Source organism: Gossypium hirsutum, chromosome A05, assembly GCF_007990345.1.
Source record: "Gossypium hirsutum isolate 1008001.06 chromosome A05, Gossypium_hirsutum_v2.1, whole genome shotgun sequence".
Taxonomy (NCBI): domain Eukaryota; kingdom Viridiplantae; phylum Streptophyta; class Magnoliopsida; order Malvales; family Malvaceae; genus Gossypium; species Gossypium hirsutum.
In genome coordinates, this window is record NC_053428.1 from 106,345,397 (window position 1) to 106,373,021 (window position 27,625).

The window sequence follows — 27,625 nt, forward strand, 5'->3', positions numbered from 1 at the left end:
TCATTAAATTATTAGTAAGTTTATGTTTTGGTCACTCAATTTCAAAAAGTTACAAAATGGTCAATGGACTATTTGAAAGTTTTTATTTAAGTCACTAGAATGTTAAAGTTGTTGTTGTATGGCCTCTTTTCATACAACCTGAACCAATTGAAAGTTCTCATTCCCTCTATTCTGCAAGTTTTTTTTTTATAAAATAACTTTAAATGTCATGAATCTGCGAATCAAAATCTAAATAGCTTTCTTCTTCAATCTTTGACATTGATGGTCAAATCGACTTGGATCTAAGATATGTTTTTCTACTCGTTGATAAGTATTGATCTATTGTACATGTTGTTGAATCGTCGCCTAAAGCTCGCTAGCCAAACTTTTGAATAGTTTAATGATCATTTTTATACCTTTTTGAAGTTGAATGATCAAAATATAAATTTACTAACAATTTAATGATTTTGAAGGAAGATTACCAAACGTGGGTGAAACGACCTTGGATGGTGTGGATTTCTTCAAAATCATTTCTGATATTATTTTCTATTTCATGGATGGATGTATGGATCATGGATGGATATTATATCAATTTACCTTTCCTTCTATCCCTTCTGTCTTCCATCACATTAGCTTCTTCTCCACAGATGCAGATTTTACAGGTCATGAAAGCTAAAAAGGAAAGAAAATCATGTGATTTAAACTTTACCTTTACAGTTTACACTCAATAAAATGGGGTCCAAATACTTTCAAATCAATGGGACGATTTATTTACAAACTTTGGGGTGTTTTTAAAAAAAATATTTTTTTAATAAAAGGAATTAAGGTAAAAGCACTATAAGAGCTTATTTTTAGAAGGGAAGTTTGCATTTTATCCTTTTATTTAAAAAAAATAGATAAATTATATTTTTCTAAAAGTTAGTGTATCTTATGAAATAATTAAGTAATAATATATGACATGTCTCGTGTATATCATGCTGACATACATGAGTCAATTTTTAATAATAAAAATTAATGAAAATTTTAACAAAAAAATTAATTTATTTTTTGATCTAACGTATACAAATTAATTTATATATTTTTCAAATAGAAGAAACAAAATACAGTTTATGATATTTTTACCCACAACAAAGGTTAGGTACGATAAATGAATGGATTGGAACATTACTTTTTAAAACATGACTTACATGAATTTTGTAGATTAGGTTGGGTTTCTAATTACAAGACTTTATTGGTGTATAAAAAATGGTGTCCATTCAAATAAGCTATGTAGTCTTTAAACTTTATGGTGAGCTCATGGCATCTCTGAGCCTACCTAGAGAAAGAAGGAAATAGAAAAGATAATCCAAATGAAGTTGTTGTTCTTCCATCATGTCTTCTTTAGTAGGTCCCTAGGATTGGATGGTTTCGTACCATCAATTAGTCCCTTGTTGCTTCACCAACGCTGCTTTTTTTTTTCTTTTCTTCTTCTTTTAATTGGTTTTCACTCACCGGCATTGTTATAGTAAAGTAAAGTAATGGTGGTTTAAGATTCGAATAATAAATTATTGATTTTAATTTAATATCTAATTATTTAGATGAATTTTAATTTGGTGTTATTATACTCGTGAAATTTTGATTGTGGTTTAAATATATGTTTAAAATTTTAATTTTAATTTAATCATACATATTTGAAGAAATAAATGTTGCATAAACGTTAGCAATATATAAGCATAAAATGGTGTTATATCAATAATCGTGTTAATAATTTACGGGAATTGGATCAAATCAAAATTTTATGTATAAAATTACATAAAATCAAAGTTTATATATATAATTACATATTAAACCAAAGTTCACGTATAATTTTGGGATTTATCCCTAACTTATTTGAATTTTCAATTTTATAAAAAAAAATATTTTAGATTTTCATTTAATTTTTCTTCTCTTTTAGTTTTTAAATTTGCGTTGTTTGCTAAACCACCTCAAAATGGATGAAAAAAAATTAAACATTTGGTAATTTTACTGACATGATATACATGTGTATTGCCACATGGATAATCTGTTAGCAATTAATTAATTTTTAAAATATTAAAAGTATTTATATATATTTTTACTTTTTAAATGTTTTTAATAATTATATATTTTTGAAATTTTTTATATTTAAAAATTAATTAATTTTTAGCGTGACAATCGATATGTATGTCGCGTCAACAAAGTTAATAAATGTTAAAATTTTTATCCATTTTAAGGTGATTTGACAAACAATATAAGTTTAATGGCTAAAAATGACAAAAAATTAAATGAAATGTTAAAATAACTTTTTATGATAAAATTGGAGGGCCAAAAAGTTATTATACCTTTAAGATTTTATGTGTCCAATATTGCTATTAAAATTTGATGTGAAAAGTTAAAAAATATGCACTTTAAACTTAATGTTAAAAAGTAAAAATAAATAAATTTAAATATTATTCAAATTTATTAATATTATGATATATTAAATATCAAATTTAAATATTGTTTAGACAATTAATATAAATTGAAATTTGGTTAAATTTTGCTAAGCATATATCTGTCTTGTTATAGCCTTATAACAATCGGAATTTTCTTTCCCACCGGTCGGTATTAGCCTTTTCTTCTCGAATTTCATGGCACCATTGTTCGGAAGTCTTTCCTAACCCCGCAGTCCTCATGGATAGGCGCAGCTTCTTATAGTCAGTCTTTAAGCTGTCTAGATCTTCTTCGGCCTTGGTTTTTCCGTTTCTCTACTTCTCAACCTCTGACCTCTGAACATTAACTTCTAATCTCAGGTGCATCTTCTCTTCCTCCAATTGTTTGATCTTCTTTCCAAGCTCCAAACTCTTCTTCTCGAAATCTTGCTTTATAATCTCCAATTCTGATGGGGCGACTTGTAATTGTTCCCCGATAGGTCGAGCATTCTCCAAGCTTGGCATAGGAATATTATCATTAATCCTCTTCTTAAACCACTCGCTGTACTCGGGTGTTACCATGAGACCGACGGCTAACCTCTTCATCCAACAAGTTTGCTTCCAAGCATCCGATAACTCCCGAACTCTCTTCTTATAATGAGCACCCTTAAAAAAGAATTCACTCTGAGCAAGTCCGTGGGTCGTGGGTACAAACTGCCTCGACTTATATTGCCTCAAGGCTATCAACGGAGTATATCCGATAGCTCCCCAAATTCCTAACAACGACACCCAATCAAAGTTACCACATCGGTACATGATCTCATTAGGAACCATCCAATAAGCTCTCCACTCGATATCCTCCTCCTTGAGGTTCTGAAGAATATCCATCCACTTCTCCTCCGAGATACCCTCTCTCCTCTGTATAGCTGCCTCTTCTTTCAAAGGGGAATAACCTTTGGAAAAGACTCGATAGGAAACCTTGTCTACCTTCCAAAAGTGGCCATGAAACCATACCATCAATAGTTGAGCACATCTAATGAATCGCCCCTCGCCTGTCTTCCGACATGAGCTCAAAGATCTGAACGTTTCTGCCAATATTGCCTGTACCGGTGTGATTCCCTATTCAAGGCGATCGAACAAGTCAATGACCGCCTCGTCCATGTGCCTCAAAGCCTTAGGAAAGATCACTAATCCGTAGATGCTTAAGGCAAATATATCGACCCTCTTTCTTTCATCTGGATGCGTCAAGATCAAATCTTGTAAATTCTCCCAAGGGATACATTTGCTATCTCCTTTTTGCTGAATCCGAGCGATGACCCAAGACTCGCTCATCCCAGAAATGCTCATCAATTTCTTCATGAAAGTCTGACTACTAAAAACACAGGCATAAGTCTTCCGGACCTGAATCTTTGGACACCTAAGCAGCGTAGTGTTTTCCTCCATGGTAGGTACCAAATCCACTTCTCCAAAAGTGAAACACTTGTACGCAGAATTCCAAAACTGTACCAAGGCTCGGAACAAATGCTTATCCACTCTAATGTCTAGCAGGTAGGATATATCACCATAGCTTTGGTAAAACGACTGCTTGATCCCTTCATTCCAACTAGCCTAAATGTCTCTCAACTCTTGTAGCTCAATTTGTACTACATTGACACGAGTGAAATCCTGCAGCTCCGACACATATCCTTCTGCCAAGCTATCCCCTCTCTCTGATTGTAGCCTTTCCGACCATACACGAACGGCTGCATTATCCTCGACTTTACTGAGAAATTCATTCTCCATGTCAAATTTTCTTACTTATTAATTGAATACGGATTAACGCCTCCTTTAGTATGCAATGTCGTGCAAAAAGATAATCAAAACAAGACACCGGTTAGTATCAAATAATAGCGATAAAATGCAAGCACATAAACGATAATCATGACGCATATACGGGTAAGTACTAAGGCTCGACGCGGCTTCACCCAAGGATAGCTCTTAAGGTTCACTATATGCGGTTTAGTTCTAGGAAAAAGGGTACCCGAACCAGCAGATTCCTCAATCCTCACCCATTATAGACTCATATAGATCGAGTTCGGTTCGGGGGGATGCATTTCCCTATGACCATGTGGAGATGAAAATCTCACGAAATCATAGGTACGGATGTACCCTGGAAGCAATCCACTAGCCCATGCGGAGGTGAAAACCTCACGAAAGCGTAGTTTCTTACTCCCACTTAGAAGGTGTGACCACAGTGGTCATGCAATGAAATGCAGTGCTATTCTACAAGACCCGCACAAACATACAATCAAATGCAATCGAAAGATACATGATTTTTAAAATAAATTTTCGGTCTTTTAACAAAAGGACAGTAAATAATCGATTTTTATGGCTTGACTCTCAAGTTCAATCCCCAGTGGAGTCGCCAAGCTGTCGAAACAATTTTTTTTGAAAAACGGGGATCGACTTTTTGGAAAGCGAAAATGGAGTCGCCACCGACCCTTTTTTTTAGGTGTTATCGGATCACCTTGAAGTAGATCATTTTAATAAAACATTTGATTTATTAAAATAATAATTTTAGGTCTACGAAAATTGAGAGAAAGGGTTCGGGAGTCGGTTACGCACGAGGAAGGGTTAGCACCCCCGTAACGCCCAAAATTGGTACCAAACCGATTAAATAAATGTCCTTGTGTTTAAGATTTAAAATGTTTTTAAAATGAGGTTCCTTTTTTATTACATTTGAATAACCCGAATTGGTTGTCAAAATCTTCTTGATTCAGAGGAATATAGATCACATCCAGCACGATAGGACACGATCCTTTATATCCTCGAAAACACGATAGATTTCGACTTCCAAAAATTCATAATTTGGGGATTACAAAAGGATGTTCAACTATTTAGTCCAACGAAAAATCGAAACGCAGCACAGTAGGGCACGATTTCTCGAATTTCCAAACGTTGAACATTGCCTCGCCTTAGAAAACACGAATGAAATTCCAAAGGGATATTCGATTATTTTGCGCAAACGAGAAATTGCAACCCAGCACGATAGGGCACGATTCTCCGAATTGCCAAACATCGAACATTTCCTTCATTTTAAAAAGTTTTTAGAAAACATGAACGAAATTCTAAAGACATTCGATTATTTTGGGCAAACGAGAAATTACAACCCAGCACGATAGGACACGAATCCCCGAATTGCTAAATATCAAACATCGTCTCCGTTTTAAAGAATTTGTAAACAAATAATTATAAAACCGGCTTGAAATACACTAATTTAACTTGAAATAAAAGGGAATAATTAGTTTTAAAGAATTAGAAATTATAAAGTGATACTTGTAAATCGAAAAGAAAAAATAAAAAAAATAAAAAAGGGGATAATAAACATGTATGAAATATTATGATGAATGAATGGAGATAATATAATTCGTTTAATCAACTAACAAGACAAACAATCGAATTTAATCAATCTAAAAACATTGTCAATTTCCTAATCATGGAGGAAAGATAATCAATATGATAGTAATTCCTAAAATAATATACCACAATAATATATATATAACCTAATACAACACATTAAAATGCCCAAAAAAGGTGAAACAAAATAACAAAATTAAAGAAAAATATGTATATACATATAAGACAAATTTAAAAGGATGAACACATAATATATATTACATGAATTGTTAAACTAGAAACCTTTTACAGAAACAAAATAGAGGTATACGTATGACCATTAAAATATAATTTAGAATTAATATTTAAATCGAATGATATACGAAGTGTTAAAGGACATTGGTTTAAAATTGACAACTTATATATAATAAGGGACAATAAAAAAAATTATGTATAAAATATGCAAAGATGGTAAAAAATATATATTATGAAATATAATTTGAAAAACATATTAGATTTACAAATCGTATATATATAAATAAATTTAGAATAAAGTAAAAGGGAAATGCATACATAACCCAAATTAATTTTGTCATATACTTGCAAATATATATATATATATAAGTGTTTGAATGAGATACTATATAATATATTAAAATAATACGATATAAAGAATTTCGAAGTAACAATTTAAAAGCATAAAAATGAATTTTAAAACGACTGTTTAATCATTAAAATAATATATGTACAAATATACACAAGGATATTTAAATGAGACATTATACAAAAATATGAAAATAACAAATTTTAAAAAAGAAATTATACACATGTAAATAATGCGAAATAATTAAAATAAATTAAACTACCTAGATTAATTTTAAAATACGAGTATTTCCAAGTAGAAAGCTCAACTAAATTAATATATGTACACAAATGTATATAAAAATTTATAAACAAAGTGCTATATAAAACGTCAAAATATTATGATATAAAAGAATTTTAAAACGGTGATTTCATAAAAAAAAATGGAATTATAAGCATATAACAACATATATGAATAATATATTATAGTCCACAAAGGATAATAGCATACACATAAAATGAATTAACCAATGCACTAAAAACATATCAAAATGAATTACAGTAAGCTTCCAAACATAATATAATAAAAATAAGAAAGTAGCAACAAAACTAATTTTACTATGAGCTTTATATGTATAATAGTATACAAGATATTGGGAGGAAACTTTATACAAAAATCTTAAACCATATAATATAAAAAGCTTTGAAATAAAGATTTTATATATAATAAAAAAGGAGTAAAATCATCATGATAGCTAAAAAACAGTACATATGTACATGTATAAAAAGTAGGTATTAAGTGAATAAAAAAAAAGAGTTATACTACCCAAAAAGACTCTATTAAAACAAAATTTAACTAAAGGGATATTTAATAAACAAGATAAATTGCTGAAATTAAAGGAAGGACTGAAACGCAATGTGCTTCAACACTTAGGCATCAAAACAATAAATATACCAACTCTATGTTTTAGGTTAAGATACCCTAAAATCTTTTATTTGGCTGCTTAAGACATATCAAAAAACAACAGCCCCCCTTTTATTCATTCGGCAGAAATAAAGAAAGCAGCCCCTTCCCCTCAATTTCTTTTCTCTGCTAGGTTTTCTACCTTCCCCCTTTGAACCGTCACCAAATCATCGTGAACCCGCCGTGGCTTTCACCGTAAACGGTGGTCCCCCCACTCAAGGTTCGTCAATCTCGACTTCGAAATCTCCTCTCAAACTCCGATGTCCGCGATGGAGATAAGGATTTCAGTCGTTATTTCATAAAGGTAAGCTTTTTCGTTATTCCATTATGCTAAGAAAACACATACAAGACGAAGAGAAAGAGGTAAAACAGATTCAAAATAGGAAACCATAGACGCACGAAATCACCTTTAATTTTTTTGTTGCTCTTGTATTTAGCATGCGAATATGTTCGTAAAAAACTTAGAAACGATTCTCTTTTTTGCTTTATAGCCAAGAGAAAAAGAAGAAGAAAAATAAAAAAGAAATATACAAATTTTTTTGCTATTTTCTTGCGTCTGTTGTTTTCTTACGTTTGGTGTGCAGGTACGGATGCTACTGGCATGTGTACGGGGTGCGGGTGTGGCGTACGAGGGCTGTGGCGTGGCTGCTGGACGTTGGGGCGTATGGAGATTTAGAGCACGTTTGGTTCGCTGTATTGGATTAGAGGTGTATTGGATTAGAGGTGTAATGGAATAGAGGTGTAATAGCAAATCAACTGTTTGGTTGAATGTAATGGAATACAGGCGTAATAGTAAAACTCTGTTTGGTTGAATGTAATAGAGGTGTAATAGCATAATGGAGAAAACTAAAATGACCAGAATACCCTTAGCATAAATTTGTTTTGGTAAATGATTATTGTTATTGTTATTTAAATTTTAATAAGATTATTTATTATCAAAAATAAATAATTTAATCATATTTAAACATAATTATTATTTAATATATTTTAATTAAAATATATATTTTAATAAAATTCTTAATAATTGATTATCTTATATGAATTTACTCAAATCATAATATATGATATTATAAAAGATAATTTGAAATAATTAATATTAAATATATTTTAATTAAAATATATGATTTAATAAAATTTAAAATAATTATAACTAATAAATTATCTTATATGAATTTGTATAATTTAAAATAATTATTATTACATATAATTTAATAATAATATATAATTTCATAAAATTTTTAATAATAAATTTTCTTATATGAATTTATACAATTTAAAATAATTCGGATCAATCACACCTTCATTACTAAAAAGTTACATTTGCTGCATTATAATTCGCAATCTGCTGAAATAGTTTATATACAAGATCCACCGCTTAAAAATATGGACTCTTCCTCAGAGCATAACTAAGCTTGAATTTCATTAAATTACTTTCAAAATTTCATTAAATTACTTTCAAAGTTAAGGATCAACATTTAACTACAAATTTTGAGTTTGCTAGTTTACAAAATTGAATTATTTTGGGAATTTGTTTCGACTTGAACATCCTCGTCGAGTAACAATCTGAACTTGAGAATCTTCTGAAGTCGAGCGACCGGTTTTACTTGCTTTCTCGGAGCTTGATTTGGATCTAGTATATATTTGCCTGAGAAGAGATTTGCCTCTGATGGACCTGTCTCTTCATGTACTACAGGTGAAGCTTCTGTAAATCATAATTTCACACACAAGTTATTAATTCATGCAATGCAAAATGTTTGAGAAACAGAATAAACCAAGAGGCAGCCTATGTTACGGACAGAAGTTCAACTACTGGAACACAACATGTATGCACGAACATGCCAAAATCTATCATGGATTTATCGTGTTACAAACTATATAACACCTTAAATGCAATACGACATAGAAAAATAATAATAACACGACAAGAATGCCTGGATTGTACAAGTAACTTGCTATTCCGCTATGCAAGGGGCAAGAAGATGATAACAAAGAGAGAATAGGATGGAGTAAGTCAACCAAGTCCCGGTTTAGCTCAAAGTAAGTATAACAGGAAATATTGCTCACCATCTTCAGAGAAAACAAAGCAAGTCCCAATTGTTTCTTCATATTCTCCGATCTGTAATTTGGAAAATAAATTAACTTAAAACATGAAAATTTCATGAATTAAAAAACCCTCATCTCAGCAATCAGTTGGTGATTATTAAAGCTCAAATCAAAGCAAACTATAAAAGCGATAGCTTAGGCCTATAGCGGACCACCAAATCCCTAGTTCAAATCAAAGCAAACTTTTATATTACCGGAATTGGAAACAAATGTCAGATATGAATACCTATCCAGTTATCCAGACTTGAATGATAATGATTTGGAAAATGATCTCTAGATAATATTTTCCATTTATAATACCATATTCGGTCTATGGCTTCCTGAATTCTTTACGTCATTCTCATGCATAACAGAGACATTCATACACCATTTAAAATTTCTAGCAATAAACATTAATAAATAAATAAATAATGGTAGTCCTAAGATATTTAGTAAATATGGTCATCAAGGGAAATAAACTTTTCAAAACATAAATAACCTGGAAGTTGGAACCTTAGTTGTTCAAGGTAAATACTAGATTTAATATTGTTCGGACTTTTCAGTTTCTTTATGTATACATAACATATTCAGACACTAGTGTGGAGGAATGGTCCTCCAAATATAGAGAAAAACATAGAAAATTTTGGTAAATCCATGTCACGTACAGATCCACATCTGACACTGACCTTGATTTAAATAATATAGCAAGATTTGCAAAGTTAACAACTCACCAGCTTAACTTTTTTGTCTATGATTAATATTGGATTCATCGTATCCAGACCCTGACATTCATAACAATCTGATCATCACACTATGATAAATCAAAGAAAAAAGGGTTAAAAACAACAATCAAACCTTGTTCAAAACTGACAGCAAAATACCAGTAAATCAAGTAAGCAATATTTCCAGGCAAAAATATCGCTAAACAAATAATTAGAAGCTTACAATTACACACCAAAATCAAATCCGTATTCATCTATGCAGAGCTCCAATCAAAGAACAAAAACATATATAGGTTGATTTTTATTAAGATTAATCATATTGCAAACTAAATGAATACGCAAATGTAAGAAATTTTATATAATACAAATTATAAACTTGCCAAATTTTATATAAATATATAACACCATAAATGCTGAAATGTAGATTGCTGAATCTAATGTTTATTAAATCCAACAAGTCCAAAGCAAGTACATACATAATCTAAACAAGGTTTATCTAGATTAAGTTCTCCATAGTTAAAGCAATCACACGGATAGGTAGTATTATATATCTAGATGAAGATCTCTATCAACACATTAAAATTCCCTAATCCTCATAAGCTGACCAGTAAAAATATGAGAGCTTTCGTTTCATGAATTAACAAATATAAAATGAACATCGAGCAACAAAAACCAAAGGCAAAGCTTTCTTCTCGGGTTCTTAGTTTTTTTAAAAATATTTGTATCTGTCATATGTATTCAAGACTAAACTTCCTAAATACTCATTCAGTTATAAATTCTAATTTTCACATAACTGCCAAAAAAAAACCTTAACAAATTTGTAACATACAAAAATTTAGAACTTATAGAAAGAGTATAAGGTGCATTTGGAGGGATGTCAATCTGCCCACGAACAGCTTCAAGATCAAGTAATACATACTTTGAATCTTCTTCCTCTCCATAATCATCATCCTTGTTTTTCTCCATCTAATCAAACCCAGAAAAAAACATTACACTTCAAAGATACTGCAAAACAAACAAAATAAATTTTCAGAAGAATGGTTGAAAAAATATGAATTTTTATTTAGTTGTATTCGAGATAGATTAAGAGAAGTTCCATTGCATACGACACCCAAACAGATTAAGAGAAGTCAAAGAAGAAGAAAGATTCATCAAGCAGCTAGGATTAACTGATAACAATGTCCATTCCATATAGAAAACTAAACCAATCTATAAGAATTAGATATCTTCTCCCAAGTTCAAAATTTTTCGCAAAAAATATATATATTGGGGGGACTTGCAGAGATGGAGACATTTAACTTTGTAGTGATTTTAAGCTAACCCTAAATAATTCCAATCAACATAAATAGAGAACTGTTAAGACCTAAACATACTCTACCTCAAAAGCATAGTAAACAAAAGAAAAACAAAATATATTACCCATTATCCTTACCTTGCGATTTTAGTCGAGAGTTAAGGATTTCCGAGGGAGAGGAACCCCAGCCGTCGGTAAGATTCAACAACCAAACGTGCTCCGAGAGGAAAAATGAAGCAGTGGGAAATGGGAGGAGAAATGATGGGGACAGAAAAAGGAGAGGGTATAGGTCGATTTCGGGTAGGGAGGGAGGGTAAAACAGAGAGTTGGGAAGGGAAGCCGGACGTAATAGGTAATCTGAGATTTAGGAAGGGAATAGAAAAGCAGAGAATTTGGGGATTAGGTCGGGATTGTATTACGCGCGTAATATCTATTACAGCGAACCAAACGTCGGAATAGGGGCGTAATGTAATAGGCGCGTAATCGGGGCGTAATGGATTACCTATTACACTGAACCAAACGTGCTCTTAGGGTGGCTAGGCTGCTAGTGAGGGCTACGGCGTAAGGGAACCCTTGCCTTAGGGTTTGCTGACATTGGGCTCGTTTTAGATATTGGGTCTATTGGGCCTGTACTTGGGTTTGGGATATTGTTTTTGTAATTGGACAGTAATGGACTGTGGGATTTTATTTATTTAGTTATTTGTTTTTGGTCTGTTTGATTTGTGTTTGCACTGGCCCGGGCAGATTTGGCCCATTACAAATGTAAGGGGTGAAGCTATTAAGATTATGAAAGTAAAAAATTTAAGTTATAATGTATATACATAGCTTATTATTGTTTAAGTATTAGTTTATAGAAATACCACTGAGTGTATACTCAACGTACGGTATATTTCCGTGTGCAGGACTAGGTACGAAAGAAAGCTAATGACTCAGCATCCAAGCCAATCCCGGACTTAAAGTGGTGAATACTTTTCTTTTGGTAAAATGGCATGTACCTAGGTTGTTAAGGTGTTATTTTGTACATGATAGTGAATAATTATGAAAGTTGTTGAAGCATGGTATGAAATATGCATATTTTGGAAGTTAAACTTATATGAGTTTGACTAGTATGATAATGTAGTATAATTTTGATATGTATTGTGGTACATAATCCTTAAGAGGTATTGAAGTGAATGAATGAATATTTGCTAAGTTTGAATGGCATAATGAATGATATTTGATTTAAGAACTATTAGTAAATGTTTGGGCATGAATTAGTGTGTTTAGCTTTGTGAAAATAGCTTAAAAATGGTCAAAAATCATGTTTTCACATGGCCAAGTCACATGGGAGTGTGCTTAGGCCGTGTAGCTCTCTGTTTATGTCACACGGGTTGTTCCCACGGTCGTGTATACAAGTCAGATCTGCCCACGTCCATGGGAACCCCACGGGTTGGCCACACAGCCATGTCTCAGGCCACATGGGCGTGTGCCCCTATCTTCAAGGAAAAATTTTCAAAGTTGCCAGTTTAGTCCCGAATCACTTCTAAAGCATGTATTGGGCCCCGTAGGCCCATATTATGGACTTTATTGTGAAATTTGAAAGGTTTTGAATTGGAATGCAAATTTATGACTCATTTTTGTATAAATGTTAGTGTATAAGTCTAGTAATGCCTCGTAACCCTATTCTGGTGACGGTTTGGGATTATGGGGTGTTACAGTTGGGATGGTTGGAAATGGTGTGTAGCAGATGGGGTAGGAAAACTGCATATGTTTCTGATCTGTTCTGTATATAAACTGGAATTGTTTTATCATATAACTATTACGTTAATCCTATATGGAATATTCTCTGATTCTGATTGGAACTTGAGATTCGGGAACTTCTTATTAAAACTTTGCTTCTAATTGAATCTATATTGGTTATACACTGAGTTCTCTACTCACTGTGTTGTTGACTGAATTTCAGGTAACTCACGGGCTTGACCGGGTCAGAATAGGGGATCTATTTTATTATCATATTATATATTTATTATGTAGTTCCAGTATTTCTTAGTACTTCGACCTTTCTAAGATTGTTGAATTGTCTGTTGGATTTAATGGTTGTCATGACTTGTTAGGTATGGTTTTCTTAATAACGTTAATGTAACTCTTTGGACTTGGTCTAGACACCTAGGTCGTGTTTAGGGTGTTACAGATACAAAAATATTAGATACAAAAATATCGATACCTAATTTTTGCATTGTGCTTTTTTTTTTCAAAATTAGTTTTTTACCCTAAGTTTCTCTCCACCGTTTTCAAATACTCTCAAAAAACCTTACACAAAAGGCATTCAATCTTTAAAATCTTTCAAGAAAATCTTCAAATACTTCTTCCTAATAAAGATTTAATGTTCCCTACATGGATTTCTTCATCATTTTCACAATATTTTGAGGTAAAAATGTCGTTTTATTTCAAAATTTTCAAAAATATTTTGTTAAATATTTGGCTAAAAGTTGTGTTATTAGGTTGATTGGAGTTTGTGTTTTCTTGCAAGAGGTTGCTTAAAACCAAAATTTTTTCTCGAAAAATTTTCAAAAACCTTTTCCCACCAAGTGCTTGATAAAATTCCCAAACAAACTTTCAAAATAAATTTAGTGTGTCTAGAATCTTAGCTTGTCATTATCCCTTTAAATAAATGTCCTCGATCCGATACCTCATCATCCAACCCATCTAGTGGTACAATGGATTTGTTAAATGATTGTTTTAGAAACTCTGATGAACGTTATCATTTTAACACTTATTTTTCTACTCGCAAAGTAAATGTGTCTCAGCCACTTGATTTTAATTCCTTAATCGATTTTAATTTTCACTATCTTCCTACTTTGGCCGAATGAAATTGGGTTACTTGTTTCAAAATCTCCTCTCAAACCCATGCTAATATCATTCAAGCATTCTATTTGAATGCATTGATTGAACATGATGAAACATATGAAACCATTATTGCTATCAACTCTTTTTTTAATGAATATATCTATTTGTCTCGCCGTAAAATTTTTTAGAGATTTTTTAAAACTTCCCCCGATAGGGTGTCGAATATGAAACGCTCCTATAATTCAACCTTGATCGTTCTGAGTTCGAACGCATCTGGGCTCAATTTCCATGATCACTTTTTTACATTTAATACTTACATGGATATTGCAACAAATTTCTAAACATTCTATCATTCGATCTATCAGTTATTGGTAGATTGATTGTTTTCAAAACAATAAGCATCCCAACCTCGCACTTATCATGTTTAATGACATTACCAAGGTCATAGGTAAGGAGCTTACCAACGCCATTAAGTTTCCATTTAGAACATATCTTTCTTACATTTTTAAACTTCTAAAAATCCTAACCCGAGGTGGCCCTTCTTTGGCCTTGCCTACTCTTTTTGGCGTTGGTGCCCTTCATCATGCGAGATATAAGAAAGAACCACACACCAGTAAATAGGTCAAGGATGTCCAATTAGCAGCTCTTAAAGATGAAGATGTTGAGGGTGGTCACGATGAAGTTCCTCATCCTCCTCCCAAGCATGTTCTTCCTCTATCTGCTCCTTTGGTTGGTTCTTCTCAAGCTGCTCCTATTTTCATCGAGCTAGGTGACACGCTCATTGGTGCCATTAATTCTTTAGGCGATGAATTACAAGGCTTTCGAGTTGAGGTTAATGATGCGTTTCATAGTATAAGCTGTAGGATGTATTTTTTAGAGGATCAAATAGCTCAACTTATGACTAGATTCCCTTCACCTCCCCAACCTCAAGAAGACTAGGTTGCATATCACATTCTCATACATCCTCATACTTTTAATTGCACATTTCTTGTCTTTGTTTTCCTATCTCTATGTGCTAGTACTTTTATGTTTATATTGGTATTTTTCATATACTTGAATGTTTATTTTGAAAATGTTAGTTCTTTATTCCCCAATTTCAATCTCTATTATTGAACTAACAATATCTCTCTCTTAAGCTTTACTTGTTGCTTTTTGTAATAACAAAAAGGGGAGAAGAGAAAGGTAAATTTAAATTTTGGTTAATGATTGATTGTTTGGTCTTATGCCAAATTACAAATTTAGTGACCAAGTTTTCAAAATGTCTTTAACTGAGAATGAATGACCAATTTATAAATGAATGCCAAATTTTGGTAATGAATGAAAAATTTGTCTAAGCCTTAAATTGAAAATGGTTTTTAGAAAATGGGAGCAAACTTATTCAAAATTGAATTTACCAAAATGTTTTGTTATATCAAAAAGGGGGAGATTGTTGAACCAAGCTTTAATTGGAAAATTATTTTGATATAACAAATATTATGTTTTAAATAAAAATATTTTTAAACAAAACTTGGCAAAAATTTCATTTCAAGTGACATCTAAATTGAAAACTTGTTGAACTCATAGTTAGAAAAATATTTTAAGGCCAAGTTAGTTAAACAAACTTTCAAACATTTTTCAACCTTGTTAAAATTGCTCCAGGCCAAAAAGTATTGATACTTTTTGTCAAGTATCGATAGTTTTTATTGATTATTGATAGAATCAAGATTTTATCGATACATTTTTTAGTATCGATACAAAAATGACATTCTGTTTTCCAAAGTATTTACCAAGTATCGATATGGTATCGGTAAATTTCTTCAAGTATCGGTAGTGGTATACTTTTATCAATACATTTTTCAATATCGATACGAAATTTGCATTCTGACTTTTTAAGATTTTATCAAGTATTGATACGGTATCAATACATTTTATTTGGTATCGATAGAATTCCCTTAATATTTATATTGATGGTTCTAACGGTCACTAAATTAGGCATTAAATGTTTATGGTATCAATACTCGTAGAAAAAGTATCGATACCTGTTGTTATAGGTGACATTAATGCATTGGTATTTTCATCTCCAACGACTCTATTCAATATTCCAACAATACAACAATTTAAACCAATTAAATGGTATAAATACCAGCCTTCAAAGGGTCTACAAGAAAAGAGATTGTCAAAGCAGAATTTTCAATCAATCAACCTTTGTGCTTAAAGTTTTCATACTTTTCTTGTACACACTTGTGAGCTATCATTGTTTTTTATTTAGCTTTTATTAATTTATTTATGGTAAATTTGCAAACAGTCCAATCTAGTAAGGATTACATCTTTGTTTGCTTATTTGTATTACTTTTTGAGAGGGTTTTATTTTAAGGTTTAGGTAAAAACCTTAAGGGAGTTGTAAAGTTAAACCTTACCTCCAAAGGTTAGACAAATTAGTAAATTTGAGAAAATCCTTAATTGTGGAAAGCTAAAGTAGTGGAGTTGTCAATTGGGGCCGAACCATTCTAAATCATTGTGTTTATTTGTTCTATATTTTCTTTCTTGCTTTTAAAAAATTCCCCCTCTTGGCAATTTCAGGTTGTTTTAGTGAGCTAACAATATATATACTATAACAATATGAGGTTAAAAAAAAAGAAATAAATTTTTAAAAGTCACATTTCTATTTTTTAACATATGGTACTTTCCATTTGAAGTATTTATTTACAGTGTGGGTAAATTACTCTTTTAATCATTATGCATGCCTTTTAATTTTAATAAAAGTTATTTCATCCTTCTTGTTTAAAATTTTTCTTTATAATTTTTTATATGTTAAATATAAAGTTGATTTTAAATGAAGTATCTCTTTATTTTAATATTTTACTTAAGTGAATTAACTTTTAATATTATCATATTAAAATTAATGAATATTAAATTATTAAGTTTAAAATATGGTTTTAATAAAAAGACACATATTAATAACATTTATTAAATTAAACTTATATTTTTAAATATAAAAAGAGTTAATTATTAAAGTAGAGCAAAGATAAATATAAAATTAAAAAAAATGAATATTAACAACTTTGATATTAAAACAAATTAATTTAACCATATATAAAATAAATAACCAGTAAGAAATTATTAATAAGATTATTTAAATTATACTATATTAATATTAATTTTATGACGAATTTTTTATTTTTTTAATATTCAATATGTTTAAAATCAAATATAATTTTAAATTAATTAAATATTTTTAAAAATATTTTGTAGTTACAACACTATTTCAATTTATTAATGATTTTTAGAAAAACTTATTTAAAAATTTTAAACAAAAACTAATTTTATAACAAAATAACATAAACTTAATATATATAATGTGAAAATCGAACGTTGATAATGATAATGAATCGCAAAGAAAGAGAAAAAACAAAACACACTGATTTTACGTGAAAAACCCTTTCGAGAAAAACCACGCGCAAATGAGAAGAAAAAATTACTAACTGTTAAATTCGAATGATACAAGATGAGAGATGATTATGTCTATTTATAGGTTTAAAAACTTTATTCTAATCAAAGTCTAATAAAAGCAATGCAGTAAGATTGAAACACTTTATTTAAATCAATATCAAATATAAAAAGTGTAGGATTCCACTTGTGCAGTCTGTACTATACTGCCTTTGCCCCCACAGATCTCCTATTTTGTCATTTTCTTTAATAAAAATTTGGGTTACACGACTCTAACATACAACTCATCCTGCACTAGAATACAAACTAGTTACAAACTAAGATAATTTTATAACACCTCCTTCAAGTCTAGAAATTATAGTTGTGACCATAAATGGGGACAAATTCATAATTTGATCCAAAATCTTTATTTTTTCTTGTTCCACGTATTTACTTTGGTAATTATTTTGACTTGGATTATCTTTTATTGTTTGAATATAACAAAAGAAAATGGTATTGTGATGTAGTGTTAACGTATGGCTTACACTAGAACATGAGTTGTTAATGCCAACTAACTGCTCCTTCGATGGAGCAACTGGTGATGGCTATGAAGGGGACAAAACCATGAATCAGAGGCGAGGGACCAGCTTGTGGTTAGCCTGCTGCCACTCTCTTTTTAATGCTAATCTCATTCTTTTTTATATATTACTATATTCACGAGTGAAGTGCAAGAAACCCATTATTCATTTTCCAAAGAAGAGTTGATTTCAAGTAGAGTGGAAGGACAAGAGGTTATTTAATGAACCTCACTCGCATTTATTTCTCACCCCTCCTACGTTGATTATTCAATAATAAAACCTTGTATCAACCATACATGAATCCTAGTGTGATGAACAAATCTCGAAAGTGGCATGTTGAGCCCATTTCTTTGCATTCTCTTATTCCCCCTTTCCGCCATTGACGAATTAATATTTCCTTCAAACACGAAAAAAAGGGAGGTGTGTCCCCTACAATGAAACAACAATGCACCATCAACATCAAATCTTTAATAAACTAAAACCATATCCTTTATTTTAATCTACTTCATCAACCCTTTGGTTGGAGCAAGAAGATGGTCGATCATCATCGAATTCAGTCCCTAAAATTCCTCTCAGGTCTGACCATAACGTTTCTGCAAAAGAGGAACATAATCAGTGAAGAGATGGAAAAGGATTGATGGAGTTTTCAATCATTTTCTGTAAAACCATCCAACATTAAGTAAATTAAATTCATCTCTACAGCAATTTAATTTTGTTAATTTTAATAGTAAGTCGCAATATTTATGTTTTCATCAATTGTATAACTTTGTTATTGGTATAATAACAAGATTAACTCTCAAAATTTTCACGTTCTGCTAATAATATTTTGTCAATATTTACACAAAACATATAAATATTAAGGGATAAATTTGTTATTATATCAATTAAAATTATGTACAATTGACGGAAAACATTAACTTCACGATGCTTACTTTATAAATTGAAATGAACTAAATTGCTCCTGTTTTTTTAGAGTAACTAATTTATTCAATATCCACAATTGAGAAGGATTGGATAAGTATTTTTAAATGAATTTTTTTGAACATAAATCTCATTATAGATTCTTATTATATCTGCTTTTTTTGATATACTCTTTATAACTACCCATAACCCCTCCCAACCCTTAAATAAGAGATTCGAACCCATGTCTTTTTACATTGACAACAATACCGATACTAATCGAACTAAGACTCAATCGATTTTTAAATTATTTTTAATTTTTTTCACATCCCATCTGCATACTCAAATAAATATCATATTTAAGAAAAAAAAAAGAAAAGAAAATCAGTGGAAACAGGAACACACGTAGTTATTACTATACAAGTGAATATGTAAAAGAGACTTGAAATATTAGTTTATTCACTGTGATTGCACAGTGACAGACTGTGTTGTCCCTTGAATTCGGGAAATTGAGTATATGTTGGACGATTATAATAATATATAATGTTTTAGATTATTGGAAGTATTTTTGAAAAAAAAAAAAGAATTTGATGGACGTAAACTAGAAAGCAAAATAATAGAGGAATGGGGAAGAATCAACATACAAGCTATCCACACATATGGGGGTCTAAAACAACAGTTGCAATTTGATTGTAGTCAGCCATTAAATTCGAGTGGGACCAAACACTCACCTAACCATGGAAAAAAACATGACATAGCATTTCCCCTTTCACTTTATTTTGTTTAGATTTTATAGTTTTTAATTTAATAAATTTATATTTTAAAATATAAAATTTATATAACATATATTCCCTTAAGTAATTTAGGTTAAAATATATCATAAGTTTTAGTATTTTTTTAAAGATTTAGAAATTAATATATGTACTTTAATTTTAAAGAATTCAATTTATATAATTTTTAAATTTCAAAAATTCAGGTTAAATTGTTAGCATTGTTAAATTTATTAGTGTTACATTTTGAAATAATTTTTTTTACGTGATAGCCTTGTAATTAAAAAATAACGTTGTAATAAACTTGAATTTAACAAAAAAATGTTAACAGTAACAATTGGATTTGTATTTTGAAATTCAAAAATTAAAAGGATTAAATTCCTAAAAATTAAAGTACAAAAACTAATTCCGAGTTTTGAAGACTACACAGACTTGTAACATATTTTAGCCAAAAATTTATTTAACATATTTATAAATTAAATACGATTTTGGCTAAAATGGTAATTGATGAAATTTTTTTTGAGGTATTGAGTTCAAATCACATCATGTGTATATATTTTTAAAATTGTATGTAAAAATATAAAAAAATGCTCTTAATTTGTTGCTTTATGGAAACCACAAATATAACTTATTTTAATTACATAATGACATTATCATAAAATTTTTAACCAAGTTGGTGACCCGATTGAGAATGATACCCACTTAGTTAGTATAAATATACAATTAATGAAAGTTAAAAATGTGTATTATAATAAAATTAAAATGTATAGCTATATTAAAATAAAGCTTTGGTTAGATGATAAATTAAATATTTTACTAATTCAATTGGTTCAGATTCAAATCCTATTTTTATTACTGAACGACATTTTTGTAACACCAACTCAACTAGGAATTTACATAATAGTATAGATATTGAACTTTTGGTAATTTCACAACTAAATTGGATCCGGTTGAGAATGACACAAACTCGATCAAAGTTTTAAACAATAGTATAGATAGATAATTTTATTTCTTAAAAAGCTTGATGCCATTCGGATAGGATTTTGGATTTAAGTTTTGTTAATAGAAAAGAATATCTTCGATTCATTTAGAGATTTAATTTTATTCAAATTTGAATTTATTCGAAGTTAAATGTTAGCCATAAAAAAGTATTAATGCAATGTTTTGATATCTTTCTAGTCCTATCTTCTCTTTGGCATTTGTCAAAGGAAAACTTTCCTTTTATATTTGCTTTAAATCTTTTTAACTTTACTTCTCCATTAGAGATTAAACCCAATTCACATGTAAGCTTCTATTTTTACCTTTATTTGTGCTTTTTGCCCGAAGCTTTTCAACTTTTTGCTTCTTCTTACTCCTACTTGTAGAAGCATTTGATTTGCCTTTGAAAGACATCTCTTTCTTTTCGTTTATTTTCTCTCTCTCTTTTCCCTGGTCTTCACCACATTACAGAAAGAAAAAAACACAAACAAAACCCCAAGGGATCAATCTCAAGACACACGATCTAATTGCTCTTTTCATTGAGTTTGTCCATATGTTCCTTGCTTTCTCTGTCACACCACCTTTTGCTCCAAACCATAACTCTACAACCCAACCAATTTACACCTTTCCACTTATTTTCTCTTCCCTTATTCCTCTCTTGCTACTCTGATCAGATAAGCTGCATGATGTTTCGATGCACAAGACAACTGATTCTACTCGTCTGGCTGTTCTTAGCGTTGGCTTTCATCGTTTGCCTGCAGTGCCAGGGTTCAAGAACCACCCCCACCACCAACGTTTTCAAGACCAAGCCAAAATCACAATACACAGGCCACTTCGTGGGGTTCTTGCCTAGGCATTTCCCTATTCCAGGTTCTGGTCCTTCAAGGAAACATAATGACCTTGGCTTACAAAGTTGGAAATCACCATGAACATCAACAACAAAAGGTGATGATCAATATCACTTTGTTTTTGGTTCTTTTAATTTCATTTGTTTTTCTTATTGAAATTAATGAATGAGATGGTGGTGGCTACTGTATATGGAGTTGTTGGGTTAATCATTTTTTGGAGGCTTTGTTGCTTAAAAATATATGAACCTCTCCTTTGATGCTCAAAGGAGGATATAGATTAGTTGGTTTAATCTTTTTTTTTTCTGGAGTGTGAATCAGATGTAGAAAAAAAAAAGAAAAGAAAATTAATAGCATGGCAGAAGATCTAGTTTCTGATTTTTTTTTGGGGGGTTTATTTATGAGAAGAAATGTTGTGTATAAAAAATATATATCATTATTAAGCATCCAAATTTTTATTCTATTTGTGCTAGTTTTCTTCCCATGTTTTTTTTTAAATTATAATAATAGGATAAAACTCAAATAACAACGTAATTAGCGTGACTTGAATCTAAATTATATTTAGAGCGATGAACACCTTTAATCATCGTGTCATCACACACGATGTTCCATATTTCTCCTCTTCATATTATGTTTCTTAAAAATGATCCTATAACTAGGTCATAAATTACTTAAAAAGTCAAATTTATGAGCTAATTAATGTACCAAATATGAACTGCTTCATTAAATTATGCAAGTACCTTATTTCCAACAACCAAAAAAAAAATGTTATATGATATCAAGTCGTAGGTAAGGGAACCTCAAGCTTACGCCATGCACAGTAAGACTGCAATTATCCTATGATATTTTTCTTTTCTAATCTTACATGACAGGTTGAACTACTTGTTGAAAGAAATTAATTTCTATGATTAACTTAAAATAACCATCAATTTCCATGATGAAAAAATAAAGTAGAGGTCGGTCTAACTCTTAACTATAATACAAGGAAAAAACAACAAATTGGGCCAATTATGGCACTAGGTATGCATTTGAATGTTTCACATCAAAATTATCATAACAAATGCAAAGAAGCCTCTATCAAAATCCAAGTTGCCCATCCAAGGTGGGGTTGTTGATGGATACAAAGTTTTTGGTCATAATTCAAGGCTCCATTGGATTATGTTCCTTTCAATTTTTGGAATAATGAGGCATTGATGCTTTTAAGATGAATCCTTATCTATCATGATTTTCATGTTGGATCCATATCATTAACGTCGTTTTCATTCTTTGCCATTATTTTTTTAAAAATCAAAACCTAAACCAATACTTCAAATTAATTTTTTAATTGAAAATTGAAAATTTATTTTACTGAAATATGAATAGAACCAAATATATTAGCGGTCAAGCATTAATGCTCGTCACTTGGTAAGCTAAGAATAAAAGTTAAACAATCTATCTTTCGACCAAGAATGTAAGTATTATCTTTTGGAAAGAAATTTCGTTCTTTCAATATTTTAAAGATTTAAAACTTATTCAAATATTGAAGAGCATCTCGAAGCACAAGCTTCGATGTCCTTTTAACTTATGTTGTAGAAATTGAAAAGCGTTGAAATTCAACCATAAGAAGGAATATTATTATGGATCCATCCATTGTGGAAACAAAAATGAATGGGGCAATGAAAGAGACTCAAACCGTTTCATGCACGATTGTCAAATGCTTTGTTGCTAAATGTGTTGAATTCAATGCTAGTTTTTAGTCAAAATTGACAACTAAACCTCTTTGCAATACTACCTTTCCTTTGAAAAAAGTTTAGGGGTGGCTGGATTTTAAAGGGACTCTCTGGTGGTCGGTGGGTGGAAAAATTGGATTTTCAGTCTTGGTTTCTCACTTCCAATTAAGCCCTCTATATTTTATAGTCAAACATCATGGTAGTATTTATTTAATACTCCCATGTGACCTTGCTGACTTTTAAATCAGCTCAGGGTACGTTTGGCGCTTGGCGCTTTGGGCTTGTGTAAAATTTTTAATTTTTGGGACCCTTGATTAAAATTTTCTCTTTTCCTGTTCAAGATTATTTTTTGCTTCATTTGGTACTCCTTTGACTGAGAATAAAATTAAAATTGTAATCAATTTGTTTGCCTGTTTCATGGCAAAAGGAAACCCCAAATAGTAACAAAATTAAAGAAAGAGTTAGGACTTATAATCATGGCAAATGCAGTAGAAAACGTGGGTCCAAATTATTTTCTTCCTGCAAAATTTTTTTGATTAAAATGAAAGGTAATAAAAGTAGTGGAATGGGCCTTGCGTAGGTGTTGTAGCTATTGCATTGGCTATATTATAACAACTACTAATAATTTCGATTTTCGTTTTCACATCATACGGAGAGTCATGTCATGTCCTCCACCTTTTCTTCTTTTATATTACTCGTGTGCCCATATTTTAACTTTAATTACTATTATTGTTTAAGATATCCAATCTAATATAAAAAAATTATAAGAAACTACAACAAATAAAATTGTCCAATCCAGTTAGTGTTGGTGCGAAAGCCACCAAGCACGGGTTGGGATGAGTAGATGGTTTATGTTAAGAAATGGCTTAAAATTGGTAGTGGATTGTTGTTGTTGGTAGTGGGTTGTTGGTGGTAGTGGATTAGTGGATGGTTGTTGGTGTCCATTTTCAACCACAAATCTTTGCCAAAGTTTTGGACAATTATGTCCTTGAACTCTCTTATAAATAGAGAGGTTCATTAGCCATATTGATCATCCCAAACCAAGAGAGAGCAAAGCTTGTTCTTTGAAAGCTAGGATTTTAGCTTTCGGGTTTTCTATAGGGGTTGAGAGTTGTGAGGTTCTCGGGTTGTGTCTTGAGTGTAAAACACTTGTAATCTTCATCTTGTTATAGTGAAATTTCTTTTCGCCTCTGCCCGTGGACGTAGGCATTAAAGCCGAACCACGTAAATTCTTGTGTTCACTTTATTTTTTCGTTCCGGTCAATTTACTTGTAGTCATATCGGAGTTCTCGAATCGATCCTTTCCGCAACAAATTGGTATCAGAGCGTAGTTGAAGGAGTGATAATATTTTCTGAATTGCCCTGTGACTGCAGCTTTGTCTGATCTTTCACATCAGGAAGAAAATATTATCATTCATTCAAAGGTTCCAAATTATGGCTACAAGTGTTTCATCGACTAAGTACGATGTCGAGAAATTTACCGGGAAAAATAGTTTCAGTTTATGGCGCATCAAGATGCGGGCAGTGCTGGTTCAACAAGGATTGCTAAAAGCATTGTCTGGTAAAGATAAATTACCAAGCACGCTTTCGGAAGAGCAAAAGGATGACATGCTAGAAAGAGCACATAGTGCTATTCTGCTATGTCTAGGAGATGAAGTGCTACGAGAAGTAGCGGATGAGAAAACCGCGTCCGGTTTGTGGCTCCGGTTAGAGAGCAAGTACATGACGAAGTCATTGACGAACCGGCTCTACCTCAAGCAAAGACTCTATGCCCTGAAGATGGAGGAAGGTACACCTGTTTCCCAGCACCTGGATAAATTCAATTCCATTATCATGGATTTGAATAATATCGATAACAAAATCGATGATGAGGACCAATCAATAATTGTTTTGTGTTCTTTGCCTCCCTCGTATGAGAATTTTGTTGATACAATGATGTACGGTCGTGATGACCTGACTCTAGAGGAGGTGAAAAATGCCTTAAGTTCCAGTGAGTTGAGGAAGAAAATCACTGGTAAGGTGGTCGAAAACAATGAAGGCGAAGGCTTGGTTGCTCGAGGAAGATCCAAGGCAAAGGGTGGAAGTTCAAGTAAAAGCCATCCTAGATCGCAGTCCAAGAAGAGAATACAGTGCTACTACTGTAAGAAGTACGGGCACATGAAGGTAGATTGTCCGAAAAGGAAGGAGAAATCAGAATCACAGGAGCAACAAAATGATCGTGCGAATGTAGCTGATGCAGATTCTTCAAGTGATGCCGAGATCGTTCTTGCAGTATCCGACTCTTACGCTGGTGGGAGATGGATTCTTGATACGGGAGCTACATTTCATATAAGTACTTCGAAAGATGCATTCTCAACATACGAGAAGCATTCTGGTTCAGTACTAATGGGAAATGACCACGCATGTCAAGTCATGGGGATTGGCACAGTTCGTATAAAGATGTTTGACGGTATTGTTAGAACTCTAACTGATGTTCGGCACATTCCAGAAATGAAGAAAAATTTGATCTCTTTGAGTACGTTGGACAAGAAAGGCTTTCGGTACTCTGCTGAAGGTGGAGTTCTCAAGGTATTCTCGGGTGCTTTGACTGTGATACGTGGTAATTTGGAGCGGGGCCTTTACTTCCTCGATGGTTCCTCGGTTACAGGTGTTGCGGGAGTGTCATCATCAGATGATCTAGATTCTGACACCACGAAGTTATGGCATATGCGGCTCGGGCATATGAGCGAGAGAGGCTTATCGGTGCTAAGCAAACGAGGATTATTGTCTGGGCAGTGTACAGGAAAGTTGAATTTCTGTGAGCACTGCGTCTTCGGTAAGCAGACTCGGGTAAAGTTCAGCACTGGGATTCACAAGACAAAAGGCACAGTGGATTACTTCCATTCTGACCTTTGGGGGCCTTCTCCGACAATTTCTAAAGGTGGTTACAGATATCTGCTTACCTTTATCGATGATTACTCGAGAAAGGTTTGGGTGTATTTTCTGAAGAGCAAGTATGAGGTTCTCATCAACTTCAAGCAATTTAAAGCTTTGATCGAAAATCAAACAGGAAAGAAGATCAAGCGATTCCGGACGGATAATGGCTTGGAGTTTTGCTCAGGTGAATTCAATGAGTTCTGCAAAAATGAAGGAATAGTGAGACACCGCACTGTTCGTCGAACACCACAACAAAATGGAGTTGCAGAACGCATGAATAGAACTCTCTTGGAGCGAGCTCGTTGCATGCGATCAAATGCTGGGCTCGGTGAAGAATTTTGGGCTGAAGCTGTTAATACTGCTTGTTATTTGGTTAACAGATCTCCGTCAACAGCTATTGAGCTGAAGACTCCTGAGGAAGTATGGTCTGGTTCTCCTGCTGATTACTCTGGTTTAAGAGTGTTTGGCTGCCCTGCGTATGCTCATGTAAATGAGGGAAAACTCAAACCGAGGGCGAAGAAATGCATATTTCTTGGATACGGCCAAGGGGTGAAAGGATACAGGTTGTGGTGTCCTGATCCGGTTTCGTCCAAGTTCATCATCAGCAGAGATGTGACTTTTGATGAGTCATCCATGCTTCGATCCACCACAAATTCCCGGGAAAAGGAGGAGTCAGATAGAATGGGAGATCACGGTGTTGAGAAGCAGGTGGAGTGTCAGGTGGACGCTCCAATTCCTACGGAAGGTACTTCAGTCCAGGATGATCAAGTTGAGGTGCAAGATTCCGATGAAGATAAGTCACCTCAAGAAAAACCATATAGCATTGCCACTGGAAGAACGAAGAGACAAATCAAACCAAATCCGCGTTACGCTAATCTGGTGTCTTTCGCGCTCAGTGTGGCGGAGTCCATTGGTATAGAACCTTCCAGTTATAATGAGGCTGTCACGTGTGATGAGTCGGCACAGTGGGCAATTGCTATGAGTGAGGAGATAGAATCTCTTCACAAGAACCATACTTGGGAGTTGGTTAAGCCGCCAAGTAACCAGAAGATAGTTGGTTGCAAATGGGTCTTCAAGAAAAAGGAAGGCATCCTAGGGGTTGAAGCAACTAGATTCAAGGCACGATTGGTTGCTAAAGGCTTCACTCAGAAAGAGGGGATTGACTACAATGAAGTTTTCTCCCCAGTCGTAAAGCATTCTTCCATTCGTGTATTACTTGCCATGGTGGCCAAGTCTGATCTAGAACTTGAGCAGCTTGACGTAAAAACGGCGTTCTTGCATGGTGAGCTCGA

At 32.3% G+C, this 27,625-nt stretch overlaps 1 protein-coding gene and 1 long non-coding RNA gene across 3 annotated transcripts; one reads left to right on the top strand and one right to left on the bottom strand.

Moving 5' to 3' along the window:
- Positions 1 to 8,725: 8,725 nt before the first annotated feature.
- LOC107959597 (general transcription factor 3C polypeptide 6) lies at positions 8,726 to 11,734 on the bottom strand. The gene is made up of 5 exons (XM_016895681.2): positions 11,545 to 11,734; positions 10,959 to 11,078; positions 10,122 to 10,172; positions 9,373 to 9,424; positions 8,726 to 9,010 (listed from the first exon to the last, which is right to left on the bottom strand). Exons 2-5 carry the CDS (start codon positions 11,076 to 11,078, stop codon positions 8,811 to 8,813), a joined length of 423 nt encoding a protein of 140 aa, XP_016751170.2. The 5' UTR covers positions 11,545 to 11,734; the 3' UTR covers positions 8,726 to 8,810.
- A 194-nt stretch (positions 11,735 to 11,928) lies between these two features.
- On the top strand, positions 11,929 to 13,608 carry LOC107959599 (uncharacterized). 2 transcript variants are annotated; one of them, XR_001700843.2, is made up of 3 exons: positions 11,929 to 12,168; positions 12,309 to 12,367; positions 13,349 to 13,608. It is a non-coding gene; the product is annotated as an uncharacterized lncRNA (long non-coding RNA). The 2 variants fall into 2 exon arrangements; XR_005927557.1 differs by lacking the exon at positions 13,349 to 13,608 and having other exon boundaries at positions 12,309 to 12,563.
- Positions 13,609 to 27,625: the final 14,017 nt, after the last annotated feature.

What these genes read in the sequence shown, in the direction of transcription:
- LOC107959597 (XM_016895681.2), bottom strand. Translation starts at nt 11,078, where the DNA reads ATGGAGAAAAACAAGGATGATGATTATGGAGAGGAAGAAGATTCAAAG. An exon ending in ATGCACCTTATACTCTTTCT is followed by an intron (nt 10,173 to 10,958) that starts ATAAGTTCTAAA and finishes TATGAATGTCAG; the next exon opens with GGTCTGGATACGATGAATCC. An exon ending in TAGACAAAAAAGTTAAGCTG is followed by an intron (nt 9,425 to 10,121) that starts GTGAGTTGTTAA and finishes TCCAAATTACAG; the next exon opens with ATCGGAGAATATGAAGAAAC.